The sequence below is a fragment of the Staurois parvus genome, unplaced genomic scaffold (genome assembly GCF_062004578.1).
Source record: "Staurois parvus isolate SC_StPar_1 unplaced genomic scaffold, SC_StPar_1.0 ptg000597l, whole genome shotgun sequence".
Classification (NCBI taxonomy): Eukaryota; Metazoa; Chordata; class Amphibia; order Anura; family Ranidae; genus Staurois; species Staurois parvus.
The window spans coordinates 3,028,791-3,051,143 of NW_028318393.1; the positions used below are offsets into that span (position 1 = coordinate 3,028,791).

Sequence of the window (22,353 nt, forward strand, 5' to 3'; positions counted from 1 at the left end):
CATCTGAAAAAAAAAAAAAAACTATGTAAACACTACCCACCACCGTCATGTAGTGCAGTGTAGAGGGGTACAATGCTGAAAGCTTTTTTTTTTTTTTCATCTACTACCCAAGAAGGGGGGGGTGCATAAAAAATCTTATAAATAAAAAGGGTACAGATGTTCTTTAAAATTATTTTAACGTATGTTAAAATTGCATTTGAAGGCGTATTTTATCCAAGCAAACAAGCTTTTGTTGTTACCTTAGTATAACTGCTTTTACTCACCCATTAGAAAATGTAGTGGATATTCTTCATATTTTTTAATAACTGATCCCATATAAAACTTGCTTCCAAAAAGCTCAGGAGGCATAAATGTGCCATACTTTGCCATTCCGATTTCATAGGGGCTAAATTCCACCCAGTCTGCAAGTAAAATTGTATTGAATCAATTCAAAGTCAGTATTGATTTTAAATATAAATCAAATCTCAATCACACATAGAATTACATATAATTTAATATAGATGCAAAAATAGATTTAAATTTTAATTTAAATAGCTATATTAAAACAAACCTAGGTAGTGAAAGGAAGTGTTTGCCCTGTGCCATTCTCACTCCATGGGATTTTTCAAAATGGCAATGGGACTTGATCCGACTATGACTTGACCTGGTCAATGGTGTCTGACCTACTAAGTTGCCAAGGACATGATATGCAATATATTGTATTCTATACTACATGTTGTATGCAGCTTGCCCTGGACTGCCGAAGACCGTACAATGTGCTATATATTACATATTCCTGACACTTTCTGTACACTGTGATACATGTTACATAAGCTGGACCACTGCACATTGTGTTACAGTTTACATACTGAAGACTTCTGCAAAAATGTACGCTCTTTGTATGGTACACACAGTGCATGAATAAATTTTGGATTTTTTCCTTTCTGGTACCTAGTCTGGATAACTTAATTCTTTATGCTGAGCGATATACAGCATACTGTATACTGCGCACTCTTGATTCCTGAAATCTGTACCCTCTTCTGTATACTACATACCACAAACACCTGCACTGTGTATGTTGTGCTATACGTTATGTGCCACTGACTGCTAAATTCTGCATACTTCATTGTACATTCATACCACTAGGAGCCAATTTATGAATTCAGAATGTCATCCTGTGTAAAGATTAAAGATTAAGTAAAGATTTTTTTTTTTTTTTCAAAAAAAAAAAAAAAGAAACAATGTCAAAAAAGGTAATATTGTGTGGTTATATACTAAATGTATACAAATATGGCACCAAACTACACTGTATAACTCATTTAGTAGTCAAATGATTTAAAAACATTTCAGCAGGCAGCACAAGAGCATGTAAATAAAATAGTTTCCATTGTTTGTTTATTTTATGCCATGTGGTGAATACCAAGCATTTTGAAGTTTTCTCACTAGATATTAAACTGCATTACAAGTTTTTAAATCATTATTATCTCAATAAATACTCTAATGCTCTTTATAAGTGGTAGAAGAGCTTTTGATCTGTAACCACAATGAAGTTTTAAGCTGGCCATAGATGGATCGAAATTCAGCCGGTTTAGCAGCCTCTGGTCACATTTCCATTCATCTATAGCCATTCCCATTTGTGAGAAGCTGTGAAGAAGTAGAGATCGACTTCTCACAAACAGGCATGTTAAAATTTGTGTTCATTCAGCACTGCAGCCAATTGGCTGCAGGGCTTATCAGTGTATTTTGACAGTGGAGGAGTCCCCACTGTCAGAATAAAATAATGCAGCAGAGAGCATTCCCCTATTAACCTTGCTTGTGTGGATGTGAGAATCTGTTAAGTTTTTTTCTATCAGCATGCTAGTTGATCCATCTATGGCCAGCCTTACTCACAGAGGCTGTAATTTCTAAAGGTCCAGACAATAGATAAATACTTCCCGAGCACTATTTGTAAGAGCCTTTAGTAAAGGCTGAGGACGGGGTATGCAAGTCCTTTTAAATTCACTTGGCTATGTACAACTGCTAAACCAGACAGTAGTTAGGTTATCAGTCTCTACTAGGAAACTTTAACGCTTGCAGTGCAGGAGAGACATAGCTTCTATTAGATTATTAAAACAACTGACAAGGCAGAACATGGCATTATCCTGTGTTCTAGGTATTACATCTGTCAGGGGTTAATAAATACTACCACAGTTTGTCATACAATGTTGTTAATATCCTTTATAATAATGCCATTTCTCATTAGCAGGATAGATTGTAATGGCTTCCTATCTTGTTAAGCTCAGGACAAAGGTAATTAATCCCTGTTCAGTTTCACAAATATAGATCTTATCTTATGCATATCTTATCCACATGTAGTTTAAAAAGATGATAAAGGTTCAATTAACACAAAAAAAAGGCATGTTATACTTACCTGCTCTGTGCAATTGTTTTGCAGAGCAGTCCTGATCCTTGTGTTCTCAGGTCCCTGCCAGCGCTCATGGCTCCTCCCCTCTTTCAAGCAAGCAGCTTGCTTTGGGGAGGGGTACTCATGCAGAGGTGTTCCCAAGCCCTGCTGGCTGCATCCATAGGGCTTTGCCCTACTTCCTCCTCACTGGCTGTGACTGACAGCAGTGGGAACCAATGGCTCCTGCTGTTGTCTCTCAGCCAATGAGAAGGCAGAGCCAGTACAGCAGCCACTCTTGGACACATGGCTGGATCAGGATAATATATAAAAAGGGCTGGAGGCAGAGCTGCATACTAAAGGTTTTTTACTTTGCATAGAATCCATAAGAGTAAAAACCCTATAGCCTTTATGACCACTTTAAAGGTTAGGTTCACCTTTTCCAAAAAAAAAAAAAAAAACAACAACTATGCAGTCAAGGAGCCTCAAAATATATTAAAAACTGTGAAGCTTTGCAAAAGGTTTATGAATTTTATGGTCATACCTTTATGCCATTTGGGCCCCCCAGAAGCCTGGACAAAAAACTCAAATTAGCAATCTGCATATCATTCTACAACTCGAAGACCATTTAAATGCTCACTCCTATCACTGGAGCAGTGAAACAGTTTTTGTATCCTAGAAGCAAGGACGGACATGGTTTTTCATCCAGGCTTTCAGAAGAAATGGCCTACAGATATGGCACTAAAACTAAAGAAAATTTACAAGGCTGAACATTTTTTTTATGTCTACTTGGGACCCTTTACTGCAAAAGGTGTACTTTAACTCTTTTACTGCCAGGCCTTACCTCCTATTTTATTTTACCACCAGTGGCCAGACCATTATTGTTATCTTTTGCTTTATTTTCCAATATTTTTCCAGTTACGACTAAAAAAAAGAAAACAAATATTTTCTAACAATTTATAAAAGTACAGGGCCTGTAGAAATAAGATACTGTGACTGATTTTTTTTTTTTTTTTTAGGTCTCACGGTAGTTTTGCAAATATTTAGCTAAACTATATTAACAAAAAAAATAAATCATTAATGCACACAAATACAAATCACTTCCAATTTTACTGAATCTAAAATAATGAAACTGTAATAAAGCGAAACTTCACTCTCTCAATCAACATGAATTAGCTGCTAGCATTAGTAACTAGATAAGAAAGTATATCATATTTACTTGTTTTGACCTTTTTTTGCATTCCTTTATTTACATCCTGGTTTCCATGCCTAGGCATATCGTACATCCCTGAAGTCTTCAGGATGGGAGGGAGCTAAGGACAGATAGATTCCAGGAAGTACCTGCTACATGAATCATCTGGCCTTATTTCAGAATGCCACTGCCAAAAATGCCAGGAGGTGTTTTTCAAAGCGATTTCTCAGCAAAATAAAGCATGGATAATAGACATGGATGGAGGAGTTTGTTTTGAATATTAAAAATGAATTATATAGCATATTTGGTTTGTAGTACTCAGATGCAGTGCAGTTTCACATTAATGTTAAACAGTTTCTAAAAACTTTCGTTTTTACCTTTTTATAAAAGGTGAAATCAAAGGAAAATTTGTAAAATTAAATTGTATGTTCAAACCCCCCCACAAAACACACACACACACACACACACACACACACACACACACACACACACACACACACCACCCCCCCCCCTTTCCTTTACTTGCACGTAATCTGCTATCCAGCAACATATATGTGGTGGCAGAGCAGATTTTATGCCATATCACCACTCATATGCGTACAGCGGGCATCACGGTTTTGTGCTGGGTGCATGCTCAATCATGCTCCCTTAGCACCACGACTGGGTTGTTATTGACAGCTCCTGGCCACGATGTAAATTGGAGCTTGCAGAATGGTCTACCGATCATGTGACCCCCTGTGATGGACAGTCACGGTGATTGCATGATTGGGAAGCTCAGGAAATGTCTGCAGATTAAGACCTTTAAAAAGCCTAACTGCCATGGAGCTGGCTTTACACTTATGCATTGTGGTAATTCACAATCTGCAGTGTGGTGAGTTGTATAGCCATTTTCATTGGCACTACAAACACAATAATGCAATGCACTACCAAGCATTACTTTAGAAACAAAGGGTTATATGTGTTTTTAGGCATGCAAGGCTGAGTTGGCAGCCCATTCATTTTGAATGGGCTGCTATAATGCAACACACATTAATACGAGAGGATAGGGGAAAATGTAAACATGAAAAAAGAGAAAGAGGAAAGCACCTGCTATACAGAGCCATACAAAACAGCGTGCAGGACCTGATGGGGAGAGATCTGTATTGTTTACATACAGGTCTCTCCCCCGTCATCGATACTCGGCGATCGTCGGGTGTTGGCAGGGAATCACCGGCCAGAACCCGGTGATCAACAGCTAAGGCCAATGACGGCGTGGGTAGGACGTGCATGCGTAGGGTGGACTTAAAGCGGTTAAATCAACAATGGTTGCACTCACATATTCCATATATCTAGAAGAGCCTTTAATACAGCCCCAACTTGTTGATGTCAGAGAACCGCTCATATGGCCAGTGATGTCCAGTAATTGCTCAGTATGAAGATTAAACCTCTCACTGCAGGGTGACAGGCTGAAGGAAGGCAAACAACTCAGCTCACCTCTGGGCTCAGTTGTAAACCAATGTCCACTGTTCCTAGGCTTACACAGGTCAGTGCGGCTATGCATTTTGAAGGCATCTCCCCCTTTCTCAAGCCTGTCAGCACATTTCAGTGCAAATCCTTATATACCAGAGATACTGAAAAAAATAGAACAAACAACCAACCAGAGTGAAACTACTGGGGCTTTTTAGGCGCCACACCAACAATTCTACAAACAAATATTATAAAAAGTCAAAACTTTATTATACATTGTTAAAAACTATGATTGTAGTACATAAAACATGTAATCATTGCATATTGTGACTATACAAAACATCAGGCTTGTAAATTGCTCCAAAATTCTATATATAATACATATAAACAACAAAATGTATACATAGCTCCTGCATAGTTTTTTAGGTTTTCTTTAACGTGTTTCAACACGTTGGACAAAAGACTGCTTCCTCAGGGAGATTTAACATCTCTGGAATTGCAAACAAAGCTATAATAAGCTAACAGAACACATACAAACAGCAGAAACAAAAAACAGCAATGTATTTACATTTACTATAAGATGATATCTAGTTGGAGAAAACCTAAAAGAAACTACATAGGAGTGCTATATACACATACATACACACACACACATATACATACACACACACACATATTATATACACACACACACACACGCGTTTATATGCATTATATATGGAATTTTGGAGCAATTTACAACAAGCCTGATGTTCTGTATAGTCATAATATGCAATGGTTACATGTTTTTATTAACGGGGCTGTTTTGATGCTCAATTTTTGTACTACAATCTTGGTTTTTAAAGTTTTGACTTTTTATAATATTTATAGGTAGCATTGTTGGTGTGATGCCTAAAAAGCCCCAGTAGTTTCACTCCTGTTAGGGATTTTTTCTATTCCTTTAGTGTCTGTATAATAAGAGGCGTGGCACCAGTAAAATCTATTAGCAAGGTGTGAGACGAATAGACAGATGGGTCTCCCTCCCCCTTTCCCTTATTATCAGCGCTTTCAAAACAAGACCTGTCAACAGTTTGGCTGGCCATAGACAGGCCGTTTATCGGGCGATAAACGAAAAATCGGTCGGCCCCGTTGCCAATGTGCCACCAATGTCCACGAAAAATGCCTGTTTTTTGTGGATTTTCCAGCATGACTGATAAAAATAAACGAGAAGATCCACGAAAAACAGCCAACTGGCCCCACTAACGACGTGAATATCGGCCGATTTTTCGTGCGGACAAAAATGTGGCTGATAAATGACCCGTCCATGGCCTGCATTTGGCCTTGGTTATATATCTGGCACGTAGATCAGATAGTTACCTTTGTTTTGAAAATGTAAATAGATGTAAGTTTGTGCCTGCATTAGGGTGTTTTGGCAACTTATTCAAAATGAATGGGCTTATGCAACAGAACGCACCGTAATGCATCACAACACATTGCAAAAATGTCTGTGTAGAGGAGGTGGGTTTTTTTCAGATTGCTTTCTTATTTTTTTTTAACTTTAAAGTTTGCTGCTGCTTGTGCTCCCCTACACCACCACTTACCACCCACTGATGCTTTGTTTATATTCTCACAAGTGGCTGTGATGGCATGGGGGAGCAGTGTTAATGAGATGAGCAAATGCAATCAGTGTTTTTTTAATGACCCAGTACATTTATTCATCGTTGAAGGGAGTCCTCGGCCTCTGATGGCTGTAACTTACAGCCACTGATACTGCCAAGGATGTAAGACTGTGTGGCCTGCTGGAAGCAGTTCTGTTCCAATGTAAGCTGTGTTTCCATGGCAGTAAAAAAGTTTAATGGTAATGTTACCACCTATAATTTGAAAATAGCACCCAATTGTATTCAATGGTCTGTCTGGGATGGGAATTTAGCAGCATTGTCTTATATATGCCTCTGACAAAACTACTGGAAGATAAAAAGTTTCAGTTTGCAATGTAGCAAATTATTTTCATTAAAATGACAATACCAAAGATTAAAAAACCTCTGCTATACATGCTGACCGCTCTATAGATAAGATAAATATATCAGCACACCTGAATCCAAGATAGTAAGATTCTGTCCGCTTGCAGTTGTTATTCAGTTTCAGGAGAAAAAAAAAGTTGCAAGCTGCTTCCATCTATTAATGTACTATGCCATTAGGAATCAAAACTCAACCCTCAAACTGAGGGATTCTGTGCATAGGCACTTGCTTCTCATCTCAGCCATAAGAAAGAAATCCCCTGCCTCTACCAAGATAGCTGCCTTCAAACAAAGAGGTTTGAGTGTGAAAATAGAAGCACCACACCAAGGTTAAAGTCGAAATTGAGGTGTTAGTCAAAACATATAGCAGGTGGTACATTCACTGTGTTTCGAGGACTGCACATTGTCTCCATTAGGGATTGAAATAATCAGTATCTACTGATAGGGGCTCAGACTAAAAATGTTAACTATCTTGTGAGCACTCAGCGCTGGCTCAGCAGTTGATAGATTTTAAAGTTTTAATTTCAAGTCCCTACAAGCAGATGCAGTTTATTTTGAAGAAGGGGACAATGTGTGGCCCACAAATTGCACTGGAATGAAACCTCATTTTGAACTAAACCTTGATTTTGGTGCTATGAGCTTCACATTCGAGCATCATTTCTCAAGTCTGAGACCACTGTTCTGGTTTAAGGTGTTCATGAGCGCAGCCAACTCATCATCTAGATGCCCCATTGGGATATCACATGTACGATTTTGTTGAATACATTAACACTCAGGTACTATATAGCTACTGTTCCAGCACCATCAATTACTTCAAGCATTCCAAACAAAGAGAAACAGTGCAGAACATGGCTTGGTAAGTCAGAAAGATCTGCTGCAGGGAAACCAGAATCTAATCTAGTGACTGGCCCTTTGCCCTCTGTCTGACATTTTTGGGGGCACAGCTTTCAAAGTTTAGTTTTTCTTTAGGGTAGGTCAGTAGCTAGTCTGAACCACCTGTGAACGAGTCTCAAGCGGAATTCACATGGAACAATTGCCACCAGTTTCCTTTGATTAGCCAGCACTGATTTGTCTTGCAGAAGTGCATTACCATAGGTAAAAACAAATCTTTTGTACTGAGCTGTGTATTCATGCTTAAAGTGGAATTCCAGCTGAAAAAAAAAAATACAGCCACACACCTGTTCCTCGGTCCAGCGGTGTCCTTACCACCACTGGTTTCACCGGCCGTCTTCTCTCCATGGCGCCGGCATCTTTAGTGTGGGCACCTGGCTGCGACAGCTTGCGGCTTCACAGCTGGGTGCTCACTGCGCACGTGCAAGAAGCGCTGCACTTTGTGAATGGCCCTGTAGTCTTCTGGGACCTGTCACGTGTCCCAGAAGACTACGGGGAGGGAGGAGAACTTCTGCTACCGATCACCTAGGCAATCGCAGCGGAAGTGGGAGAAGGTACCTGTCAAATTCGGGCCCCCCCCACTCCCCAAAGGTACCAATCCTTATTGGGGAGCAGGGGATAAAGCATTAAAGCGGAACTTCCCCTTTTGGGTGGAACTCCGCTTTAAGGGACTACCAGATTAGAGGCCAGCCTAAAGGTTACAACTAGAATACTACAATTGTCCTGGATAGGAAAAATGTGCCTTATAAAGTATTTTCATAGGTGTGGTTCAGATTAAACTGGAACGGATAGCATAAGGACTTCAGCAGCTACTCATTTTAAAACAAAACCTTTATATGTTTAATGGAATGGAAATCTATAAATCTATAGTTAGTATTTTAAAATACAGAATTAATTTCAGAAACATTAAATAATGAAATTTTCTTTTTACCCAATTGTATCAAATTATTAATATAGAGCCACATAGAAGTATTTGCAGAATTGTTCTTCTAACTACTTTTACTATAAACGGCTACAGTATACACAGCAGGAATCTTTGCATACGATTATCAAATTCATTATGAGGTTCAAATTGCACTATAATGATTTCTCTTCCACGTACAGTATAATCTGTGCATAACATGAATGAGTTATTATAAATTAAAGTAAAGAAAAATTTGGTATACTCTTATTATCAATCTAGATTTATCAAATGGTTTACTAAATTAAGAAAATGTTCTGCCGCAGTAGTAATTTCTTATAGGTTCAGAATCACATGAACAAAAAAGTGAAGTAAATTTATAGCTTGAAAATGCACCTGAGTAAATCAATTTTAGGTTTGGGCTTTTGAAATACTGTGATCCTGAGTTTTTAATAATGTTATATTTTTTAAAAGATCTCATAAAATTAACTTGAAAAAGACAACACGATTGTATACAGTTACCGGTTACAAATGTACCACAGAGGAGGTATAGATTTGTAGTATTCTTCGATTTAAATGATGCAGGATTTTTAGATTTCAATATTTTTATTAAAACAAGATACAATAGTAGAAAATATATCAATAAAACCAATATTAATTTCTCAGATCGTTATTGTAACAGCAATAGGAGTCCTTCAAAAAAATCTAAATGGCAATGCAAACAATCATGAGATAGACTAACTATAGCAGTAAAGTGCTCTCAGACAAGGATTCTGACATACAGAAAGAGTGGTTATCATTATCAGAACTGCTAGAAAACATGGACGCAATCCGCATGGGACCAGGAGCATAATAATCCCAATCAGCAGGTTTATTATAGGCAATGTATTAACATAACAGTTACATTGTGGGGTAAGGAAGGGACAGTGGGAGAGGGACAATGGGTAGGAGGTAAGGGGAAAAAATAGCTGTCCACATGCCTGATAACTTAAAGAAATTTGGAGCCATATGAGGCCCTTACAGTATCTTGAAATAGACAGAAAAACCAAGCATGCAAAGAAAAAGAGAAAAAAAGAGACCAACATAGAGAGAGACGGTAACAGGGAGAGGTGGTCAGCCAGGGACTTGTTAAGAAACCGATCACTATCAAATCCATGGATACTATGTTTTATCAAACTTCTTAGTATTATTATGAAGGATACAGGTGAGTCTGTTGTTGATCATAATCCAGTTAAAATTATTCTTTACACAATCAGGAGGAACAATCGACTGCTTCCAATATTTGGTAATGGCAATTCTAGACGCTGAGAATTATATATATATATATATATATATATATATATATATATATATATTTATTTATTTAATTTCACATTTTCTGGGGACCTCAGGTAGTTTTTGAAAGAGGGTCATCTCCAGGGATCTATGAATATTTACTCCTGTCACTGAATAAAATTAAACATCCAAATCCAAAATCTGGTTACTATATTGTGCCATGAGACGGGATGCATAGTTTCCATCTGGCTGCAACACCGAAATCAAGTTGGCGATGCGGACGGGTACATATTTGCAAGCCAGATAATTCAAAAGAAAGATTCTGGTCCCATTTCCAATAGTCCATGTAAGGAAGCTTGGCGTTCGGATCAGTGAGGGAATCATATACCATAGACACTAGTCCCCTTAGGAGGCCCCTTGCTTGACAGAATTAAGAAGTCGTAAGCAAAAGGGGCCCATCGAACAAACGGAGTTTAGATCTTATAGAAGATATAACTTGATTATACTTAAATGTTTCACTAGATGGCATCTGCAATTTGTCTTTAAAGTGTTGAGGAGTATGGTTGGTCTGGAGACCCCATCCTTAAGAGCCCCTTGTTAAGCCACCATTGAAATAATTAAGGTACCAAGGGAGAAATCAGGGTTACAAAAAGTAGGGGCTAATGGTGTATACAATGACAAAGGTTTATGATGTTTTGCCCCATCCCAGATAGCTAATGAGTGCGATAAAGTGGGACAACATATAGGATGGCGTGGACTGCCAGATCAATGATCCATTGGGGAAGGGACAGCAGGAATGAGCTTCAACAGAAACCCAGAGAGATTTGGGCCCTTTAGAAATCATAAAGGAAAGCTGAGCTATTTGAGCAGCCTGAAAAAAGCTTGTATGTTAGGAAGACCAAGCCCACCTTATGGCTTCGAAACATACAGTGCAAGTCTATTCATCTGGTGCCTTCTGCTACCCCAAATAAAGCAGAGAACCTCTGATTGTAAAAGCTGAAAGTCTCTCGGGACTGCTATTGCTAGCATTCTAAATCAGTAGCCTATCCTGGGTAAAAATGTAATTTCAATAGATTAGATTCTGCCAAACCAAGAGAAGGAATAATCTGCCAAAAGACAGATCTTCTTGAAGCCATCTAAAATGTAGGAGGATAATTGGCCCGATAAAGGGTCTCGAGATGCAGGATTTTTAGTGCGACAATGATCATAAAATGCACCAGTTTAATCCTTGACTGAAGGTTTTTATTTCAAGATTTGAAAAGGGTGTGACAAAGATCCAAAACACAAAATTTGAAATCTCCACCTCTTTCTTTCCTCTCCTTGCAGCGATGATAGTTTGAGCTAGACGACATCTGATTGGTGCATCCCTAGTTTTTAAGTTCAATGATTATAAATATCAACAAGATGAGGTCAGTGTTAAAAGTACCCTATGGTGCCAACCTAAAATTCTGCTGGCACTGCATGCATTATCTGCTTTCTATAAAGATGCAAGTGTACTTCAGCTAAACTTGAATGTCTGTGCCTATGAAAAGAAGATGCATGCACTGGCCATTTTCTGATAGATTAATAGTGCTTGGCCAGAGAAATCTACCCTAGTTGATTGACTCGTCCCTTGAGAGGGCTCAGCCAGAAGACATCAGGGAGACTGACCAAACATTTTCTAATGTGACTGTAAACAGCTAAACTGGGCATGGCCTCTTTTATTGAGTTGAGCAGCACATCCAACTAAGGGAACAGTAATTGTAATAGGATTTCCAACCTGACTGTTTGGCATTTCCTTTTTTTTAGAGATTTTGAATGTTGGGTGTCTGTCTGCCACCGAAGACATGAGACTGTTGCCCTGATCAAATGCTACATGCAGTTTTTACTTATGCTTCTATACTCAACATTTTTGTAAATGCGATATAGCATGATTTTTATTATATCAGTTTCTCAGGACGTAAAACATACCATGCTATTTTAAACCCAAGTAGATCAATCATTGATAACAAGCCAGAATGTAAAACATTAGGTAAATCTTGTTCTTTGCATTCTTCATTTTTATTAGGCGTTTAGTCAGACACTTGCTAGCCGACACACTCCTAAGTTTGCAGTCATTTGTGGAAGACGTCAGAACAAACTGTTTTTATAAATTATTCATGTAAACAACTCCTTCCTGCTTACGTCTTTAAGTGAATTAAGTCAAAGTGCATGAAGTCAAGGGCTAATAGTATACAAGAGATCCTCAATAGACATTTATTGGATCAGGTAGTTAAAGGAATTTTTGAAACACTTAAGGTTAAAGAGTTTCGGTAGTATGGTACTAAATCAAGAGATTTTGTTTCCCATTTTCTTCAGTTTATTTAAAATCCTGGAAGAAGGCATGTCATGACCTAGCTGCAAGTTGAAAAACCAATTACACTTGTCATGAATGAAATATGCAGCCTGCTATTCCTTGCCTTCTTGTGAAAATGCCAGTTGCCTGACTATCTCTGGCTTCACTACTTCTGAGTCACAAGAACAAGCACTAAGGAAAGTTTGTAAAATGTCAAAATTCCTAATTTCAATACTGGGTCTTAGTCAGCGAAACCAGGCATGTAGACAGGCATCCACCTTGCTGTTAACACTAGCCTGAATAACCCTGAGTACAGGGCTACCTTTTGCCAAAGAATAAACCCAGCAACCCTGCATGGGTGGGTGTAGTGCATCTTTTCTTCCTTCTGTGGGGGACGCCATTTTCTTAAAAAGTAAGAAAACAAGAGCCGATTTACACATGTGCAGCGCAGATTGAAGCTCAGGTTTTACAGCCAATTGATACAGTAGTTGTTCAGCAGTACAGGTCAGGTTTACAGGTTGAGGGCAGGTTTAGATCAGGTTCAGGTCAGGATTTTATCCTGTAACAACTGATGACATGTGCAGTTTAGAATCCTGTAATCCGCACCTGAACTGGACTGCACAGAAATCGTACAGGACTCTTTCAATCCACACTGCCAGTGCACCAGACATATGTGAACATGCACCATAGGAAGTAATGTTATTATACATGTCATGCAGACTGGATACAGTTCAAACCACATATATGTGAATCGGCACTAAAATAGCATTACAGTATTGTACTCAAAGTGGTGTTAACAAATAGCCTTTGTATGCATTGAAAAGGATTTATGAATTGTTACAGGTAGCAGGGAAATGATGGCTGTACCTAAGGGGTATAATAGAAATCCATGGTAGAAAAGGAACAGAGATGTGAGAATAGTGCTGACATACAAGAGGTGCAGAATAAGAAGGCACATACAGTAGAGTACTGTGTTGACAGTTGATGGTAAATGATTCCTAGCAGAAAGAAGGGGTAATAGCCATAACTCCTAGATTGTAAGCTCGAAAGAGCAGGGCCCTCGTGTATCACATTGTATTGTTTTGTACTGTCGCATGTTCTGTCTCCCATTGTAATGTACAGCGCTGAGTGAACTGTTGGCGCTTTATAAAATACTGTATAATAATAATAATAACTGTTGAAGCTACTGATGGATTCGTGCTTCAGCATAGCTCGCAGTATGAATTGCCTGGCTGGACAACTGCAGGCATAAAATAGAATAGATCTATGGACAGTCAAAGCCTGTAGTAATGGGATAAGCATACAGTATTTAAACAACTGGTATTGCTGCAGGTGGACCCAAACAATCCCCTTCTCTAGGAGGCTGTTTTTTCCTAAAATCATAAACAGTATAGATGAAAGGATGACTGCATCCCTACAAAGCAGGACAACATAAAAGAAACGTGTTTCAATTGCCATACAGATAAAGACATTCTGCTATTCAGTGGTATGGTCATCCAGTCAGGTATGCTATATAGAATCCACATATCAGAAGAAAAGTTTACACAGATTAAATCGTTTTTTGCTGGCCGATAGCCAAAAAGAGTGAGAAATTTGAGTGGAGAGTGAAAAAGTTTTACTTTTGACTGCTGGTGCTTGTAGTTTTATTTTCTTCTTTGGGTCTTGCTAAAAGCTTTCACTTTTTTTAAATCACTTTTTCTGTCACTTATTAAATAGCAATTTTTTTTCTTCCTTTCATTGCCTTTCTTCAGACTGGTAATTAAGGGGAGGGGTTAATTGGTCACAGGTGATACAGGTACTATATAAAACTTGCTGTAGAGCTCACTCTGAGCTTGCTCATTCTTGAGCTTGCCTGTATTTTGCTTGCTGGACCTTTGAGCAAGTGGACATTTGATAAGTGGAGTTAAAAAACTGGAGTGGAAAACAGGATATTATAACAGGAGTTAACCTGTAAGTGACAACTGATATTTCCTGTTGATATTATAACTGGGATAATGTGTGCTAGCAGGGTGGAAGGTTTTGTGCAGTGTACAGTGTGCCGCATGTATACAACATTGGAGCAACAGCTCCAGGATGGATACTGCTGCGACAAATGTGAGCGGGCTGCTCTTCTGGAAACTCATGTTAGAGATCGGAGATTGATGTGGAGGGTGACAGGGCTAATGAGGATTATCAGGTATAAGATGGGTTACTGTATAAAGAGGGAGTGGTAGGGGCTCACAGAAAAGGAAGGCTGGCCCTGGGTTTGTGGTAAGCTCAGGGGTTGCAGCCCTGGATGTCACTGCTATCCCTAACAGTCAGGAGGGCAGACCATCTGAGAGGGGTGGTGAGGGTAGTGCAGGAAGGCCTAGACAGCTGGTGGTAGTAGGGGATTCTATAATCAGAAGGACTGATAGAATAATTTGTCCCCAGGATCACCTCAACCGAATGGTTTGCTGTTTCCTTGGTGCCAGGGTTCGGCATGTGGTGGACCGGGTTGATAAATTACAGGGAGGGACTGGGCATGACCCAGCTGTCTTGGTCCATGATGGAACCAATGACAGAATACATGGCAGGTGGAGGCTCCTTAAGAATCAATTAAAAGAACTAGGCTGCAAGTTGAAGGGAAGGACCTCCAAGGTGTTATTCTCTGAAATATTACCTGTGCCATGCGCAACTCAGGAAAGACGGGGGGATTAGAGAACTCAATGCATGGCTAAAGACCTGGTGTAAGAGAGAAGGATTTGGGTTTCTAGACCACTGGGCTGACTTTTCATTGGGGTGCAACCTATATGCTAGAGATGTTTTGCACCTAAATGGAAGGGGGTCTGCTGTGCTGGGTGAGAGGTTTATGGGAAGGCTGGAGGAGTATTTAAACTAGGATCGAGGGGAGAGGAGAATTATAACAGGGTAAACAGATCAGACAGGGGTCAGTACTTATTGGTGGGTGGAATGGGGAAAGATGTGGGGGAGGGCTATGGCAGATAAGAAGGTTCCCATGTTACAAACAAACAACCAGTGGAATTGGTACCATTTGTATGAAAATAAAAAATATGCAAAATATGTGTGCACAAGGTGTCAATGACAAAGTGTTTCTTCACCAATGCCAGAAGTCTGCCAAGCAAAATAGGTGAGTTGGAAGCTTTGGTGCATGAAAAAAAAACTATGATTTTATTGGTGTAGCTGAATCTTGGCTTCATTCTTCACATGACTGGGCCATTAATATTCCTGGCTATGTTGTCTTTCGGAGAGACAGGGTAAATAGGAAAGGTGGTGGTGTCTGTCTCTATGTGAGAAATGATCTCAGGGCGAGTGTGAAAGAGGACCTAGTTGATGAAGAGTGTGATGAGGCTGAAGCATTATGGGTGTGTGTACTAAGGTAATCATTGGAGTTTGTTATAGGTCTCCCAGTGTTAATGAGGAGGTGGAGACTCTGCTCCTTGCACAGATTGAAAGGGCTGCAAAGGCTAGGACCGTGATAATTGGGGATTTTAACTACCCGGAAATTGACTGGAATAATGGTACTGCAGGAACACTTAAAGGGCAAAAATGTTTAAACCTACTACAGGAAAATGTTATGGTACAGTTCATATGGGCCCCAACTAAAAATGATGCTCTGCTGGACCTGGTTATCTCAAACCATGCAGAGCTTATTACGAATGTCCATGTGAAAACATCTGGGTAGCAGTGACCATAACATGATTTAATTTGTTAGCTGTAAACATCAAGCACATACGGAAAAATTTAAAAACACTCAATTTTAAGACAGCTAATTTTCCAAGGTTGAGAGCTGCTCTCCAAGACTTAGCTTGGGAGAGAATATTGGCATCAATGAACACAACACAGAAATGGGAGTTCTTCAAAAAGACTATGTGAACACACTGCAAAATATATTCCCATGGGCAACAAGTTTAACCACAAGCTTACAGGGCACTTTACCCCCTTCCTGCCCAAACCAATTTCCAGCTTTCAGCGCTGTTGCACTTTGAGTGACAATTGCGTGGTCATGCCACACTGTACCCATATGAAATTTTTATAATTTTTTTGTGACAGAGCTTTATTTTGGTGGTATTTAATCACCTCTGGGTTTTTTATTTTTTCTTAAATCAAAAACCACTGAAAATTTTGAAAAAAAAAAAACCTTTTTTTCTTAGTTTTTGTTATAAAATTTTGTAACTAAGTGATTTTTCTCCTTCACTGATGTGCGCTAATGAGGCTGCAGTGATGCGCACTGATAGGCTACACTGATGGACACTGGTAGGTGGCACTGATGGGCATTGACAGGCATCACTGATGGGCACTGAAAGGAAGCACTGATCGGCGGCACTGATAGGTGGCACTGACAGGCATTGATAGGTGGCACTGAAAGGCAGCTCAGATGGGCACTATGTGGCATTGATGTGCACTGGTAGGCACTGATATGTGGCATTGATGTGGCACATCAACATGCAAAAAGGAAATAAAGGCCGCAAAAATTTAAAATGAACAACAGATTGCAGGAGATAGCAGGACCAACCCCCAAAAATTCTTCAAATATATTAATAGTAAAAAAGGTCTGGTCCGAGCATGTAGACCCTTTACGAAATAATCTAGAGTGGGTGACTGGGGACAAAGAGAAGGCAAATTTATTAAATACCTTCTTCAGCTCTGTGTATACAAAAGGAGCATGGGAGCGCTCTTGTCCATAATGGACATGGTATTGACACAGCTCCAGTAGATCCACATTGGCTCACAACCCACGTGACTTCTTCAGGATCACGGATCAAGAAGTCACGTGGGATATGTGATGCAACGCGTCGATATGCGGTGAGGTAATTACGGCGGCAGCCATCTTGGTACACCCGGATACATGTGAATACACCCAGAACATGTGGTGTTAATGCCTGAGTATCACTACATAAATGTGAGTGGATAAATTGGTGTTTTTACTTCTATTTACCTTATTAAAACATTATTGCACTATGGAAGTATTTTTCTCTTCTCTTATGAGCTACGCATGATCTTATTGAGAGCCACGCATAACCGTATTGAGTTAGTTGGCGGTTGTAAGGCCATCTGCTTACCTGTCCAGGAAGGGGGAACATTCTTATGCTGTGTGTGGAGCCCTTTTGTGGAAGTCGGATAACAAGGAGATCTTTACCGTAGGATCCTGGTGTGATCCGAAAGGCGCATTAGCCCATAGGGTCATTGAAAGGAGGTGGGGGGGCAATCTAGCTACTATAGGATTTGTTTGGTGCACACACCACACGGCACCAGTTCATGAATAGCGAAGCACATTTTATGTAGGGGATTTTTTCTGCACTTTATTGGACTTGCTTGAACATTTTTTTTTAATGAAATTTTATAATTATATATATATATATATATATATATATATATATATACACACACACATATATACACATATATACACACACATATATACACACACACACACACACATATATATATATACACACACACACACACACACACACACATATATATATATACACACACACACACACACACATACAAGTACATACATATACACACACACACAGTTGTGTTCAAAATAATAGCAGTGTGTTGAAAAAAGTAAATAAAGCTCAAAATCCTTCTAATAGCTTTTATTTCCAGACACACAAATGCATTGGGAACACTACACATTCTATTCCAAATCAAAACATGAAGAAAAATAGATCAAAGTTGTGCTGTTCCTCTAAAAAAATTGAAGAAAAGTGAATATTAGACTGAGCAGTGCTTGTATTCTTCTTTACAAACACAAACGTTCACTATATAAACTGAAAAATGTTGGAAGACTTTGCTTTGCATCACTTAATTAATATTTAGTTGTATAACTACGGTTTCTGAGAACTGCTGTACATCTGTGTTGCATGGAGTCAACCAACTTCTGGCACCTGTGAACAGGTATTCCCGCCCAGGATGATTGGACTACATTCCACAGTTCTTCTCTATATCTTGGTTTTGCCTAAGAAACTGCATTTTTGATGTCACCCCACAAGATTTCTATTGGATTAAGATCCGGGGATTGGGCTGGCCACTCCATAACGTCAATCTTGTTGGTCTGGAACAAAGATGTTGCACGTTTACTGGTGTGTTTGGGGTCGTTGTCTTGTTGGAACACCCATTTCAAGGGCATTTCCTCTTCAGCATAAGGCAGCATGACCTCTTCAAGTATTCTGATGTATTCAAACTGATCCATGATCCCTGGTATGCGATAAATAGGCCCAACACCGTAGTATGAGAAACATCCCCATATCATGATGCTTGCGCAACCATGCTTCACTGTCTTCACAGTATACTGTGGCTTGAATTCAGTGTTTGGGGGTCGTCTGACAAACTGTCTCCGGCCCCTAGACCCAAAAAGAACAATCTTTCTTTCATCAGTCCACAAAATGTTGTGCCATTTCTTTTTAGGCCAGTCAATGTGCTCTTTGGCAAATTGTAACCTCTTCAGTACGTCTTTTTTTCAACAGTGGGACTTTGCAGGGGCTTTTTGCAGATAGCTTGGCTTCACATAGGCGTCTTCTAATTGTAACAGTACTCACAGGTAACTTTAGACCTTCTTTGATCTTCCTGGAGTGATTGTTGGCGGAGTCCTTGCCATTTTGGCTATTCTTCTATCCATTCGAATGGTAGTTTTTCGCTTTCTTCCACAGCTTTCAGGTTTTGGTTGCCATTTTAAAGCATTTGCGATCATTTTAGCTGAGCAGCCTATCATTTTCTGCACTTCTTTATATGTTTTCCCCTCTCCAATCAACTTTTTAATCAAGGTACGCTGTTCTTCTGAACAATGTCTGGAACGATCCATTTTCCTCAGAATTTCAGAGAGAAATGCACTGTAACCAGCATGTACAACATTTGGTGCCTTCCTTCCTTAAATAAGGGCAATAATTGCCACCTGTTTTTCAAAGAATGAATGACCTCACTAATAGAACTCCACACTGCTATTATTTTGAACATGCCCCTTTCAATTAGTGATTCAATTACACAGGATCAGCAGTATGCATGTCATGACTGTTGGGTCTGTTGGATTTCTATTACTCTACTACACCTGCTAGTAAATTATTTGCCATGTAGAAATATAATTTCTACCAAAAACAGTGATTGATCAGGTTAGTGATGTCTGACTGCTATTATTTTGAACACAACTGTATATATTTTATCAATTTTTTTTCTATTGATTTGTTGCTATTGTATGAGTTGTGGATGATCACTTGTCACTTTGGTATTTGATATACGATTATCCTAGCACTGGGATTCACTTTGTGTACATGTTTGGTGTGTGAATATTATCCCAATTTTGGGATTGGGAAGTTTGTTGTTTTTTCACTTTGAATGGTCCAATTCTGTGACCTATTGGTTTATTCCACAATGCGATAGATCCCTGTAGGATCTCTTACATCTTTACGTGTGTGTGTGTGTGTATATATATTTTTTTATGGTTTTTAGTTATTTATATTTGTTAGCGCTGCACCATACCAAAAGGTATTTATTCCCTCACATATTCTTTTTTTCCCCCTATTTTTTATTTCAATTTTTATTATTTTGATGTTTTATTATATTCTTTATTTCTTTATGATTATTTGATTTTCTAATATTACAGTATAACGTTATAGTTCCTGGATATCTGAAGCTTCTTTGTTCACCTTCAAAGTTAATTGAATTATGACTCGGCCGATGTTTTCCTATTGGGCTTCGAGAGTATCCTATTTCACATATGGTTCCTCCCCTCCTTTTTCCCCACAATAAAATGGCTACACAGATTATTCCCCCTATGGTTTGGCAAAGGAGTGTCTGTAGGCTCCGGCAGATGTTACCACTCACTTAGCGCTGACGTCATCATATCTTTTGTCACTTTCGGTCTCGGCGCTGTATGCGTTTCATAGTAGATACAGCTGTTGGTTGCAGACCTCATTTCTGTTCTGCTATGCCTGGCATCGCTCCCTAGCTGTATTCTGCTTAATTGCTACAGCCGCTTCACTCTGCCTACTCCCAGTTGCCTTCCAGCCAAACTCTGCAAGTGACTTAAAAGAAGTAGGAGCTTTTTTTCCCCCTATTTATACTTACCTAGGTGGATGCAGCATCGGTCCCCCGCCATTTCGAAAAGGTGAGAACTCAGTGATCACATGAGTTGTCACAGCCGCTCTGATCGGGACCGTCAGACACTGCTGTCTGCTCAGCCACCCCCCTAACGCTCACTGGCCATCTGGACTGTGGAGAGGGAGGGAGCAGCTGGCTCAGGCTCTCAGCACTTTCCCGAGAGGCTGAGCCAAGCGCTGCTCCAGACTCTGGGGTGGATCCCGACTTTTGCACATTATTACTCTCTTATGCTATCCAAAATGAGAAAAATGCTTTGTCTTTAATTCTGCTTTGAAGGATATTATAAGCGTAGGTGTGCTAGGAGCAGCAGTGATCTGGTACTTTCCTTAGCCTACACTCAATGATTCATCTTGGTTAGAGGTGAATCTTAGCCTTTCCCTGCTGATCACTACTACGTGCATTTACTAAAAAAGGATGAGTATGCATATTTAACTGCACCCATAGTCATTTGTACGATTTAAAAACCCAACATGGCAATAAATGAGTGTTGGATACAAATATGAGATACCTAGTAAGAAATAAGAAAAATCTTTAATTTTGTCAATTGGGCTCACATGTTCTGTTGGTCAGAATATAGGAAGAGTCACACTGTTCAGATTCTTTTGAAATTACCACTAAAATACATATTACCAAAACATTCTACTTTTACAGCATAAAACCATTACCTTACCAGCAAACATTAGCTCTGACACATCTGGCTTGACATGAAGGCACGTAAATAATGGCAATGGGCACTGACCATCACATATTTTCTCATGCATGTTACTTAACTTGCTGTTCATTCTCTGCAATAGATTATTCAATGATTCATGAAAAAGCAAACAATAGAAGTTATGGCAGGAAATATAAATGTTTAACTCTGTGAGGCAAGCTATAGATCATGCAATTTTGGTTGCAGGAAAGAAAATTGCTTGATTCAGTCAGCGTTGATGAGGGAATCCCTCCCACCGTTTTATTGTGTTCTGCTGACAGGAAGCCAGGAACACAATGATCACTGCTGGCGGATATAGCTACGGGCAGTAATTGCATGCAAAACATCCGACAGGCTGGTTGTACTGAAGTCTATCAATGAATCGACTTCAGTACAACCAGACTGCCCATTGATGGAATGAATCTTGGCCAGTCTCTGATTAACCGGCCAAGTTTCAATCCATCTATGGCCGGCTTAATATACCAGTCAGTGATCGAATTAAAACATGTTATCATTATAACAGAATTGGTAACAAGATAAGCTACCAGCATCACAATAAGTTTTTTTTTTTGTCATCTTTGGACTATACCTTGGAACGATTGGTAGTGATGATTATCTACAAACAACCGTATTGCAAAAGGAGTAGTAGTTCCAAAAGATGGGTGAGTTATTAAATAGATGTAACCGTTAGGAACTGACTGAGATTGGGGTGGATCACAGCCTGGGCTTAAAGTCATGATGTTTTAGGGTGAATTTCAGGCACAGCTAAGTACACAAAGACATGAGAGATATATTAACTGCCAAATGCTTTGTATGACTGTCCATCCAGTTCTGAGATTTACACAGGTCTGATACACAGCACAGTCAGGGGAGGAGACCCAATATTTCTTTTGCGGAGTACACATAAATAACTTGTATTCTAATGTCAAGATTGGCAAGATTGTACTCAGGCATCTTATTCTTTGAATGTCTACCAGTTAGCATGGCCATACCCAGGAAAGTTTTCTGATCTACTTTTGACTATTCAGCAGTTTCTTGGCTTTTACGGATATTGTAAATCATTAACATAGGTTGTCTTTTTCCATGGAGCTATTGAGTTGACAATTTATTAATGTATTGTCTCTACTCTCTGCAATTGTTTAAAGCGGTCACATTTTGAAGCATGACCTGACAAGAGACAACATGCATTATTTTCTCAGCCA

The 22,353-nt window shown here is 39.3% G+C and overlaps 1 protein-coding gene across 2 annotated transcripts in view; it reads right to left on the reverse strand.

Moving 5' to 3' along the window:
• The window catches only part of PLA2G4A (phospholipase A2 group IVA), a 237,517-nt gene that overhangs the window by 74,431 nt on the left and 140,733 nt on the right, over window positions 1-22,353 (reverse strand). For both annotated transcript variants that reach the window (XM_089692650.1, XM_089692651.1), the window contains 2 exons: window positions 21,131-21,245; window positions 264-401 (listed from right to left, as the gene is read on the reverse strand). In XM_089692650.1, the coding sequence (XP_089548776.1) occupies window positions 264-401; window positions 21,131-21,245 (253 nt within the window). The remainder of the gene's footprint in view (window positions 1-263; window positions 402-21,130; window positions 21,246-22,353) is intronic.